Source organism: Mirounga leonina, unplaced genomic scaffold (assembly GCF_011800145.1).
Source record: "Mirounga leonina isolate KUSES-001 unplaced genomic scaffold, KU_Mleo_1.0 Mir_170, whole genome shotgun sequence".
Classification (NCBI taxonomy): domain Eukaryota; kingdom Metazoa; phylum Chordata; class Mammalia; order Carnivora; family Phocidae; genus Mirounga; species Mirounga leonina.
The window spans coordinates 10,044,638-10,056,645 of NW_023270433.1; the positions used below are offsets into that span (position 1 = coordinate 10,044,638).

General features: G+C 39.3%; 1 protein-coding gene across 1 annotated transcript in view; it reads left to right on the plus strand.

Annotated features, from left to right (window-relative positions):
* Positions 1-12,008, plus strand: part of SCAI (suppressor of cancer cell invasion) — a 135,497-nt gene that overhangs the window by 99,196 nt on the left and 24,293 nt on the right. Inside the window, exons 13-14 of the mRNA XM_035015821.1 lie at positions 2,216-2,315; positions 4,367-4,448. Coding sequence (XP_034871712.1) covers positions 2,216-2,315; positions 4,367-4,448 — 182 coding nt within the window. The remainder of the gene's footprint in view (positions 1-2,215; positions 2,316-4,366; positions 4,449-12,008) is intronic.

Genomic DNA, 12,008 nt, shown 5'->3' on the forward strand with positions numbered 1-12,008 from the left:
GGCCCGTAGCCCACAGACCATCCCAAGGTTTCCAGAGAGGCTTCCAAATTTGACCCTGGTCTCTTTGTTGAACTGGCAATCTTGTAGGATACCCCAGTCTATTTTATTTGTTGAAATATACTTTGAAATCCACAAATCATCAGCAAATTCGTATACTAAATGCATGCCTCACTATCAAGTTTGCCAAGGGCACATATATATTTAAATATATATGGAATAACCAAGCCTAATGTTCTACTTCACATCATTGAGTTTTTCTGGGCCTTTAGGGCAAAGGGGGATCTGGTCAGTGGCTTCATTGTGGCTGAAAGTCTTTGTAGAAATTAGTGCACTTTTGTAACTGTGAAAGTTCAAGTCCTTGTCATGATGTTGTTTTCTGTCCTTTTGGTTTTTATGGATTCAACCTGAAGAATATTGGGATGCTATTTCAGAATCAAAATTAAAACTATCCAGAATATATGAGTCCAGAATATATGAAATTGATCAGAATAGATGAGTAACTTGGATGTAAATTAGGCAATTAAGTCTTTGGACAAAAAAATTTTTTTTCTTAACATCCTTAACATTTCCTCTTCATCTGTTTGTTGAAATTTGCATTCCTTTATACAGTGCATGTCCCTGCCATCTTCCTTGCATGACATATAGGTCCTCTTAAAGTGTTAAAATGAAAACAAAACAAAATAAATCTCAGTCTTTTCAATGCAGTGATTCTTAAGGAATAAAATGTAACAATGTTAAAAGTGGCACAATCATAAACTGCTTTAAATTTTTTTGTAATGAAGTTAGTAATTTTATTTATAAATAATTATTTCCATGTTTTGTAACATGTACTGTTGAATCTGGGTCCCTGTTTAACATACTGATCTCTTACTTTACTTTTTCAAAGTACAGTAGGTACTAACTAAATGGCTCTCTGGGAGGGCGCCTGGGTGGCTCAGTTGGTTAAGCGACTGCCTTCAGCTCAGGTCATGATCCTGGAGTCCTGGGGGATCGAGTCCCGCATCTGGCTACCTGCTCAGCAGGGAGTCTGCTTCTCCCTCTCCCGCTCCCCCCTCTAGTGCTCTCTCTCTCTCAAATAAATAAATAAATAAACAAAACAGAAAAATAAATAAATAAATGGCCCTCTGGGAGAGATGATTCTTAACATCCCACAGCTGCAGTTCCATTTTTTTTTTTTTTTAAGATTTTATTCGGGTGCCTGGGTGGCTCAGTCATTAAGCGTCTGCCTTAGGCTCAGGTCATGATCCCAGGGTCCTGGGATCGAGCTCCGCGTCAGTCTCCCTGCTCAGCAGGAGGCCTGCTTCTCCCTCTCCCTCTGCCCCTGCTTGTGTTCCCTCTCTCGCTGTCTCTCTCTCTGTCAAATAAATAAATAAAATCTTTAAAAAAAAAAAAAGATTTTATTCATTTGTCAGAGACAGAGAGAGAGCACAAGCAGGGGGAACGGCAGGCAGAGGGAGAAGCAGGCTCCCTGCTGAGCAAGGAGCCCAACGTGGGACTCGATCCCAGGACCCCGGGATCATGACCTGAGCCGAAGGCAGACACTTAACCAACCGAGCCACACAGGCGTCCCTGCGGTTCCATTTAGATAAGAGTTCAACTAACCAATGTAACCAGTAGGAACAAATAACTTCAAAACCAGAACTCTAGTGGCTGACATAATAGTGCCACTAACAGATTTTTTTTCACACACTGAAATTTGGCATTTCTTTTCTTAAAAATGAAGTTTTTGCCAATGAGAATTTTCAAGTCCCATTCAAAATTTTCCCTAAATTTTATAATTAGTGGCTCACTTAAAATTATATTTAAGAAATTATTAGGACTTCATTCTGCAACTTTCTTACTTAGATAATTTGGTTGACTGTTAGATACAATTTTGCTTGAAACGTAAAGACCATTTTGAACATCCCAGATCTTCATCCCTTTTACTACCCAGAAAAATGGGGTGCAGTAGATTCTTGTTTTGTTTCTCATTATATTCTGTTTGAAGAACTGATGAATAATTAAATGATTTTTTTAAATGTTGAAAACAGGCAACATGCTGAAATCATTTAAATACTGCATTAAACTAGAATGTTAAATTTTAAAACAGTTAAAATGTTTTGTAATTATCTTCCATTTGTATCAATGAGAGATTCATACGAGACCTTTGTGTTTGAGGGTCAGAGCAATGTTATTCTCCAACTGAAGTCTAGGATTCTTCCCTTTGTTTTTATAGGTCCTTATGATTTTGGAGGGGTACTTACTAATAGTAACCGGGATATTATAAATGGAGATGCCATCCACAAACGAAATCAGTCCCACAAGGAAATGCACTGGTATGTATTCTGGTGTCTCTCCCTATTATAAAAATTATAGTTCTGTCTTAGAAAATACTAAGTGAAATGGGGAGTTTTTTCTAGTACTGGAAATATTCCCTCAGACTACTATTAATAACACTTTTTTGGATTCCAGCAATATTTCAGGTTCTGACTGTCCCAGGAAATTAGAATTTTTGGCTGACATTTGTTTTTAAAATTTCATTGAGTATTATATGTCAAGCCCTATTCAATCATTGGGGATTTGTCAGGAGCAGAATTACATTCAAGTTGGAGGAGACTGTACATGCATACATAAATAGTATGTCTGGATATGAAAGATGTTAATATCAATACAAGCTTTTTTTTTTTAATTTGAGAGAGAGAGAGAGAGAGAACACGAGCGGGGGAGGGGCAAAGGGAGAGGGAGAAGCAGACTCCCGGCTGAGCAGAGAGCCCAACGTGGGTCTCGATCCCAGGACCCTGGGATCATGACCTGAGCTGAAGGCAGATGCTTAAACCGACTGAGCCACCCAGGCACCCCCAATACGAGCTTTTTAATATAAGGTTCTTTTGGTTTGATATAAATGGTATAAATGAACTTAGTTGTATGATTTCAAGTAAATTTCATCCATGAAAGTTTGCTCTTTTTCTAAATACAACACATTCACTGCTTGGGCCATTATTGGCTCTAGAATCTCTCTAGCTGAGAGAGAGTCATCTGGTTATAAAGGAGACTGGACTTGTCTGAAACTGCATTTCTAATAGCACATTACAGAAAAATGTTAACTGTTCATATTAAAGAATGAAGAAAGAGGGCAGAGAGGGAGATGTTTCAAATTATGTGTATAATACCAAACAGTACTCCAGGTCATACGTTGGTGCTGTCATTGACCTTGGTTGTAAATGATTTATATTTGGAAAACTTCTATTTGAAACATATTGAGGTTTGATGATGTTGCTCATTGACACATCATTTTATATATATTTACATTTATGTTAATATTTTTATACATACATTGTCCAGTAAACCATGGGAAAGAGAGGATGAACACCAAAATTGTGACCTTGTTAAGCAGTGGTTCTCAAATGTGTGTTACTAGACTTCTGACTTTGGGGACAGTGGGTCTTTGCGGGCCAGTGAATCTATATGTTAACAAGCACACCAGCTGATCCTGATGCAAATGTACAGAGGAAGCGTAATGAATGGTAAAAGGGAACCCCTACTTAGTATCTGCGATATTAAGTTGTAGCTTGACATATTAAAAATCTTTAAAATAGATAAAGATCTTATTTTTTTTTTAAGATTTTATTTATTTATTTGACAGAGAGTGGGAGAGGGAGAAGCAGGCTTCCCGCGGAGCAGGGAGCCGGATATGGGACTCCATCCCAGGACCCTGGGATCATGACCTGAGCCGAAGGCAGATGCTTAACGACTGAGCCACTCAGGCGCCCCTAGATAAAGATTTTTTTTTTTTTAAGATTTTATTTATTTGACAGAGAGAGACACAACGAGAGAGGGAACACAAGCAGGGGGAGTGGGAGAGGGAGAAGCAGGCTTCCCGCTAAGCAGGCAGCCCGATGCGGGATTCGATCCCTGGATGCTGGGATCATGACCTGAGCCGAAGGCAGACGCTTAACGACTAGCCACCCAGGCGCCCCCCTAGATAAAGATTTTAAAAGACGCACTGCAGTACAAATCTGGGTTATCACATCACGTTTTCAGAACATTTTCTTAGAAGGAGCTTTTAGATCCTAAACAAGCACCTACATGCTGACTTGGGAGGTTTTCCTATTGTATGTTTAGTCCATCTTTAAATCTGTAGGCTTCTCTTCAGCTTGAATATTCCTGAATAATAATTCTCTCTGAATATTTTTCCAGCTAAAACTGCTAATTTGTCTATCCCAGTCAATATAGACATGGTTTGTCTTTTGCCAAATTAATCTTTGTTTTTTTGCTCAGTGCTATGATGAAAAGGAGATGTGAGTAGACCAAATTGAGGAGTCAGATTTCTGAGACTTGGCCTATACAGTTGCACAGTTAATCATCGTTACTGTTGTTGTTTCCCTAGCCTTCATCCAGGAGACCTCTACCCTTTCACGAGGAAGCCCCTGTTTATTATTGTGGATTCATCCAACAGTGTCGCATACAAGGTGAGTTCTACGAGCGCCATTGTGCATGTTAGACATGTCACCACCCCGAGGTAAGCAGGCTTAACACCAGCCTTTTTATTTTGCTTTATTTTAAAAAATTTTACGCAGTTTGTATTTAGTGTTTCTTTTCTTTTGAGGTTGTGCATGCTAGTCAGGATCTGGTGCTATGAATAGAGGCCAGAAGAAAACGCATGAATGGACACTCAGTGGAAAATAATAAATTCTCCTGCAGGAAAAAAATTCAAGATTTCCAAGATCTCTGGTGGGAGGTTTATTTTTGTTATATAACCCAGAATAACTTTCTTTTATAGAGGTAGGAGTATATGGGCAAATTTTATTTTCTAGTTTTCAACCTTTTTCCCTTTTACACACCAAGCTGCTGGAGTTTAAATGGGATTTCTATCCCATTTTACACAGTTACAGTCTGAATATCAACATAAATGGTTTTAGATGCACTTAATTTTTTTTTAAATTTGTGACAGTAAGTAAAAAAAGATGGCCCTGAATGCTGAAATAAGTCACAGGGATTTAAAGTGAAAAGCCTTTGTTTTATATTTTGCTACTGAAGCAATGGTTTTCAATGACTATGTAAAAACCGCCCGTAGTGAAACACTTTAAAGATGGATATTAGAATTCAAACCACAGTAATTTATGGGAAAATGAAAACAATCTTTGTATGAGGTTTGGAATATTTCATTAGTTGACAGTATGTTCAAAAATATGCTAGGAACACAGATCTGCCAATTAAAACTATTTCTGTTGTGGGTGTTCATATAATTAGATGGAGAAGTAAATATTAGTAGATTTATTTCAGGAGAACAACGGAAATAAATGTCTACTAGCCAAGATATGACCCCAAGCGTATGTTTTCCATCTATTTTTTATGTTTAGTTTCACTTTTTAGAGTTAGTGTCTGAATTTCAAGAGCACCCAACCCACTCTAAATTTTTCAGCGTATAACCTGCTACCCATTTTGTCAAGTTTGACATCACAGCTTTTGATTTTTAGGAAAATTAGCTGTATACTTTTGTAAATCATGTGTGTGTTGTTGCTTTTAATCTTTTTGAGGGGGTGGGAAGCTACTGAAGGAAGGAAAAGCTTTATTGGCTAACTTATTTAAACCTATAAAACCAGAAGAGTCCAGGCATTTTGTGTCTTCACAGAATCCAAAAGCAGCATTCCTGTGTCTTTGTCAATGAAAAGGAATCATTTGCTTCAGCTTAATGATGTGACAGAATATGTTGATGTACCAGGTCAAGTGTATTACTGGATATAATCTAGCATGTGTTTAGAGTATTTTAGCAGTTTATTAATTTCTCTCAATTTGATTGGATAATATTTGATACCATCTTTTGTAGTCTCAAGAATATCATTCATTGTACATCCCTGCTATTTCCAAAGTGCTGTTTGGATAGAGAATGAGTTGAATGCTGATTTTTAAAAACACCATTGTACATATTTGGAAGTGTATTTACCTAAAAACATATCATGATTTAATTCAAAATTTCAATATTCTGACACCCAGGATAACAGTGCACTAGTAGAAAGGTTCATTTGTTTGCTTTTGTTGGCATATGCAGTATCACTCCTTTCAAAAATTAAATTGTCCAGAACATACTTATCTTCATATTCACCAGGCAAATCAGAGCACGGCAGTCTGAATATCAGACTTTGGTCTTTTTAAAAATTAGTACTATTCAGTACCTCTAAATCAAGTATGCAGTTCTCCGTGTTAACACATGAAGGTGTCTAATATTTACTTTTCCCCACAAAGCATGTGTGAAAAGTCTTAAATTACCATTTTGCACATTTCTAATGAGAAAGAACTCTGTGACTGATGTATTATTTCTTGAGTACCGACTTTGCTGTATATGTTCCTGAACATGTTTGCTAATGTTTCTTCATATAAGTACCAACATTTCATGTATATTTCTTCATTTAAATATTACTTTTTTATTTTTATGAGAGTAACTCATGCATATAGTTTAAAGCTGTAGTTCTCAACTCTTTCTGTGTATCAGAAACATTTGAGTCCTTCTTAAAACCATCTATCCTTGGGCCCCAACTCCTATGATTCTGCATCGCTTGATCTGGGGTGGGTGTTGGGTGTCATTGCAATTCCAGTGTGTGTCAGGGTGGGGACCCCTCAGTCAGCGAGTTCCCACACGTGTTACCAAAAATGGCAGTTCCTGTTCTCCTGCCCTGCCCCCATTCGCCTTCTCCCAGAGGCCACCAGTTACATCTTTTGTAGCTGATTATTTGGGTGTTTAGCCATCATTTGTCTAAATAACATGCTCATGTTGATATTTCTTGATTCTTCAGTTTTAGGCATTATGTCATACTATCCCAATCTGGAAGAGAAATTCAGCTCTTTCCTCTTCCTATCCCCAGCTCACAGTTATACTTTTTACCTTGACTTCCATCATAATTTTGATTCACTGAATATTTAGTGCTTATATTATGATGACTAGAAAACGTGTTTAACATCTAAGCCGTATAGTAAACTTTTTCTTTCCTGTGCAACTTCCTGCTTTTCCTGGAGCAAACAATTATGTAACGTTGTTCCTTGTTTTTGTCTGAATGTCACATTGATTCAGCCCCAATCTGCTCACCAGTCGCCTGCATCTTCTTTTAGGTTGTTCAGATGTGTCTGTCTCTTAATTTTCTCTTGGCGCCAAATTACCCCCCTCCCCCAGAGCCTCTGAAGGTGCCCTCTACAGAGCCCTCATCCCAGAATCTCATTTCATTATTATCCTGGGATGTCTTCATCTCTTCTCTGTTTCCCAAATCCCATGTCTTCCTCTTGGACTCTCATTTCATTTGCCCTCATCTTGGTGCAGCATCTCCACGAGCAACTTCCTAAGAATGGTGAACAGGAGGTAAAATATTTGAGGTCTTGAACTTCTTCAGTTGTTCTTTAATTTACTCTCATGCTTGAATGATGGTTTTGGTAGAGATTAGAAATTATCTCCCTTCAGAATTTGAAAGGGTTTGTTGTATTGCTTTCCAGCTTCCAGTATTTCCTAAGAAGTAAAAAAGCATTCTCATTTTTGATTCTTTTATGTGAACTGTTTTCAGTCTCTGGAAACTCTGGAAACATATAGGATCGTCACTTTGAGCCCTATTGTATTTCAACTTCTTAAACAGGGTGCCCTGGTCTGGGTTTGCTTTTTCATGCTGCTTGGCATGTACTTCATGGGTCCTTTCAACATGGAAACTCCATCCAATTTTTTGACTTTCCTCATTTTCTCTGTTCTGTCTTTTGGGACCTTGGGACCTTCTGTCATTTCTATATTGGACCTTCTAGTCTAGTCCTCTGATTTTCTTGCCCTTTATTTTCCATCTCCTGCTCCTTTTGCTCTTTAGAAAATTCCATTGTCTTTGTCTTCTAACCTGTGAGATTTCTCATTTGTTTTCTGGATGTTTCTTTCATAAAGATGTAGATGTATGTGTATGTGTATAAGACATATGTGCAGGGGTGCCTGGGTGGCTCATTCGTTAAGTGCCTGCCTTCGGCTCAGGTCATGATTCCAGGGTCCTGGGATCGAGCCCCGCATCGGGCTCCCTGCTCAGCAGGAAGCCTGCTTCTCCCTCTCCCACTCCCCCTGCTTGTGTTCCCTCTAGCTGTCTCTCTCTCTGTCAAATAAATAAATAAAATCTTAAAAAAAAAAAAAAGATATGTGCAAACACCTATATGTCTTGTTTTTTTTTTATCTTGGCTGAAGCATCTTCTCTTACCTTTGAAAATACCACTGATCATTTAAAAATTCTCCCTGCATGGTATCTTTTTCCTCTATGTTGATTTGTTTCTCTTTGGTTTTGTCTATATATTTCATGTTAGGGACTTTGCTCAGGGTATTGTAATGTTTGCTCAGATTTAAGAGTGGAAGCTAGCACAATGATCGGAATGTTTGAGGTTGTGGATAGGGCTTGTCACTCTGAGACGCTCAGTGTGACGATCTAGCTGGACCACTTAGCTGGGTAATCTCTGATGTCAGTATCTTCAGGTCTTTCTTCATGGTCTGGTCATATTCACCAGAGCAGACTCAACTCTTCTGCCTGGAATGTAAGGATCTGAGTATCAACACTATGCTTTGTTTTTCCTAAAGTCTGTATGTGTGTTTGTGTTTGTATATTCATGTATCTTTATGTCTCCATTGCTTTACACTTAAAATATTCTTAGTAATATGTGTTGAATGCTGAAATGAAGGTACACACTATTATTTTGTAGATTAGGAAATTTTGCCTATGGAGGTTAAGTATTTTGCCTAATTGATTCCAGCAGCCTTTCTCACTCCAAAGCCTAACCTCTCTCCACACTTAGCAAAAAAGGAGTTTTGCATGTTAGTCCGAGCCTCATTTCCGTGGGGGGGGATTGAAATGCCAAGATCTGTGTAACAAGTATGGCCCACTCTTTGGCTCTCAAATTGTCATTAGGGAACGGGCAAGTTGAAGTGGCCTGATCTGTAGTAATACAGTACTAGTGGGAGTAAAACAACCCCTCAGTCATTCTGGGCAACACGTCTTTTAGTTCTGCTTTCTTCTCTTTGGAAGAGATCTCTGGATCTCTGCCAGTGAACATGACTTATGCATTTGTCAAAACAGTGATATTTATGTAAACAGCCCCATCCTAAGGTATTTGACTGATGGCTGCAGATTGCTGCAGTCTATTAAGGCATTCACCCTCCTAACCAGAGTGTGTTAAAAGCTCTTCTGCCAGTCAGCCGTATTCATTCCATTTCTTCTTTGCTACTTTGAAAGACATTCTCTCTCTCTCTCTCTTTTTTTTTTTTTTTTTTTTTTTTTGGTGTTCTACAATTATACTGTGATATGTCTACATTTTGTTTCTTTATATAACCTGTTGGGATTTGTTGGATGTCTTGAATTGAAATGTTGGAGTTTTTCATTATTGCTGGAAAATTCTCTGCCATTATCTCTTCAAATATTGGCGGTACCCTGGCTTCTCTTTCATCCCCTTCTGGAACTCATCATACATGTATATTATTAGCACAGCATTCTCCCTGTGTCTTCCACATCTCTTGACTTCTCTTCTACATTTTCTATCTTTTTTTTTTTTAAAGATTTTATTTATTTATTTGACAGAGAGAGACACAGCAAGAGAGGGAATACAAGCAGGGGGAATGGGAGAGGGAGAAGCAGGCTTCCTGTGGAGCAGGGAGCCTGATGCGGGGCTCGATCCCAGGACCCTGGGATCATGACCTGAGCCAAAGGCAGATGCTTAACAACTGAGCCACCCAGGCGCCCCATTTTCTATCTTTTTGTGTATCTGGTTGAGATTTGGATAATTTCTTCTGATCTGTCTTTCAGTTCACACATTCTTTCTTTAGCTGCAATTAACTTGCTTTTAAACCCATTTGTTGGGGCGCCTGGGTGGCTCAGTTGATTAAGCACTGCTTTTGGCTCAGGTCATGATCCTGGAGTCTCAGGATCAAGTCCCGCATCGGGCTCCCTGCTCAGCAGGGAGTCTGCTTCTCCCTCTGACCCTCCCACCTCTCATGTGCTTTCTCTCTCTCTCTCTCATTCTCTCTCTCAAATAAATAAATGAAATAAATTTAAAAAATAAATAAATAAACCCATTTGTTGAGTTTTATATTGGTTGTGTTTTATTTCTAGAAGTTCTGTTTGGTTCCTTTTAAAAATAACTCATTGCCTTTTTTATAGTTTCCTCTTTTCTGTTTTCAAGTTTGTTCTTTATTTCTTTACACTTAATGAGCATACTCATTTTATTGTTTATTATCTATCTGATAATTCTTATACCTGAAATCTGCTTTTGCTGCTGAAAGACACCCTTTGGTATTTTTGTATTCTTGAATGCTTGATGACCTTTGACCAGTTTCTTCTCATTATCCTTAAAACTGTTTGTGGGAAATTCACTGAGCCCTAGAATGAAGATACTTTCATCCAGGGATGGTGTGTATCTGCTTTGGCTAGACATCTGGAGACATTACCATGTTGGGACCATGTTTTTATTTTTATTTTTATTTTTATTTTATTTATTTATTTATTTTAAAGATTTTATTTCTTTATTTGACACACAGAGAGAAAGCACAAGTAGGCAGAGAGGCAGGCAGAGAGAGAGAGGCAGAAGCAGGCTCTCCACTGAGCAGGGAGCCCGATGCGGGACTTGATCCCGGGACTCCAGGATCATGACCTGAGCCGAAGGCAGTCGCTTAACCAACTGAGCCACCCAGGCGCCCGGGACCATGTTTTTAGATTACCTTCATGGTATGAATTTGGGCTGCAAACATGTGAGAGGGGGAGCTTATAATTCCAACCCTCGGGCACTCTTGTTTTTTTGTTTGTCTCTGCTCTGTTCAGTACTGAGAAAATTTTCCTTGCAGGCCCCTTGAGGAGTGGTCATGGGGAAGGAAGGTGAAAAGTTTGGTTTTGGTTCATCCTTACATGAAAGGTATAGCCCTTTAGGATTCCAATTTAACAGGGCTGGGTTCCTATCAGACTCCCATCTTAGGCAGACCCTGCTCTCAGGGGTCCCCTTCTCTGGATTAGATCTTTAAAACCTAAAGTCAAGTTGTTCGATTGCCTCAGGGCAAAAGAGATCTGGAGATAGCTTATTTTCTGTTTCTTCTACTAGTTTTTCCACATCTCTGTGAGCTCCTATCATTGGAGTGGCCCTGGGCCTCTGTCATTGTTCCTCTTTTTTCCAGCTACAACTCACTCCCTTGATGCCCTTATTTAGTTTCATGACTTTAATTACGATCTCTGTGCTGACCGTTTCCAAACCTGTCTCCAGCCCAGACCTCTCTCTGTTACTGCAGACTCAAATATAATCTACCTGCTCCAGATCTCTGATTGGTAATTCTAATCGAGATCGCAAATTTCCCATGCCCAAGACAGAATCCCTGGACCTCTTCCACCTCCAGCTTTCCCCAGAGCACCTTTATGGTTGCCCCAGCCCAAATCCTTGGTTTCATACTTGCCTCCTCTTTCCCTCACACCCCACATCCATTTATATCCAGAATCTTACCACCTCCACTGCCCTCACCTGGCCGATGCTGCCAGTGTCTCTCCCCTGAACTACTGAAGCAGCTCCCTACCTCCTGCCCTTGCTCCCCTACAGAGTGTGCCTGTATGTCAGATCACGTCCCTAGGCTCCTCATCTCACCCAGAGTGAAGGCTTCATGTTATCTGCCCTCACACACCTCCTCCCTTCAGAGGCATCTCTGAGCCTTTGTCTTGCCAGTCTCCCTATCAGTTCTCTTCAAGCACATTGACTTTGCTATGCCTCTAACATACATGGCATTCAGCTGCTTAGGATCTTTGTGTCTCTTCCCTCTGCCCCGAATCCTCTTCCAAAGACACCCACTTTGTTATTCAGGTGTCTGATAGGTTGAAGCTTCTCAATAGGGTCTTCCCTGATTGCCCTATTTAAAATCATGTGCCTCCTCTGCATTCTTTATCCACCTCTATTTTTTTTAATGATCTATGTAGTATCATACACTATTCTAGGCACTTTACAAATATTAACACGTTTAATCCTTAGAAACCCAATGTGTTACTTTTCTTATTCCCATTTTACTG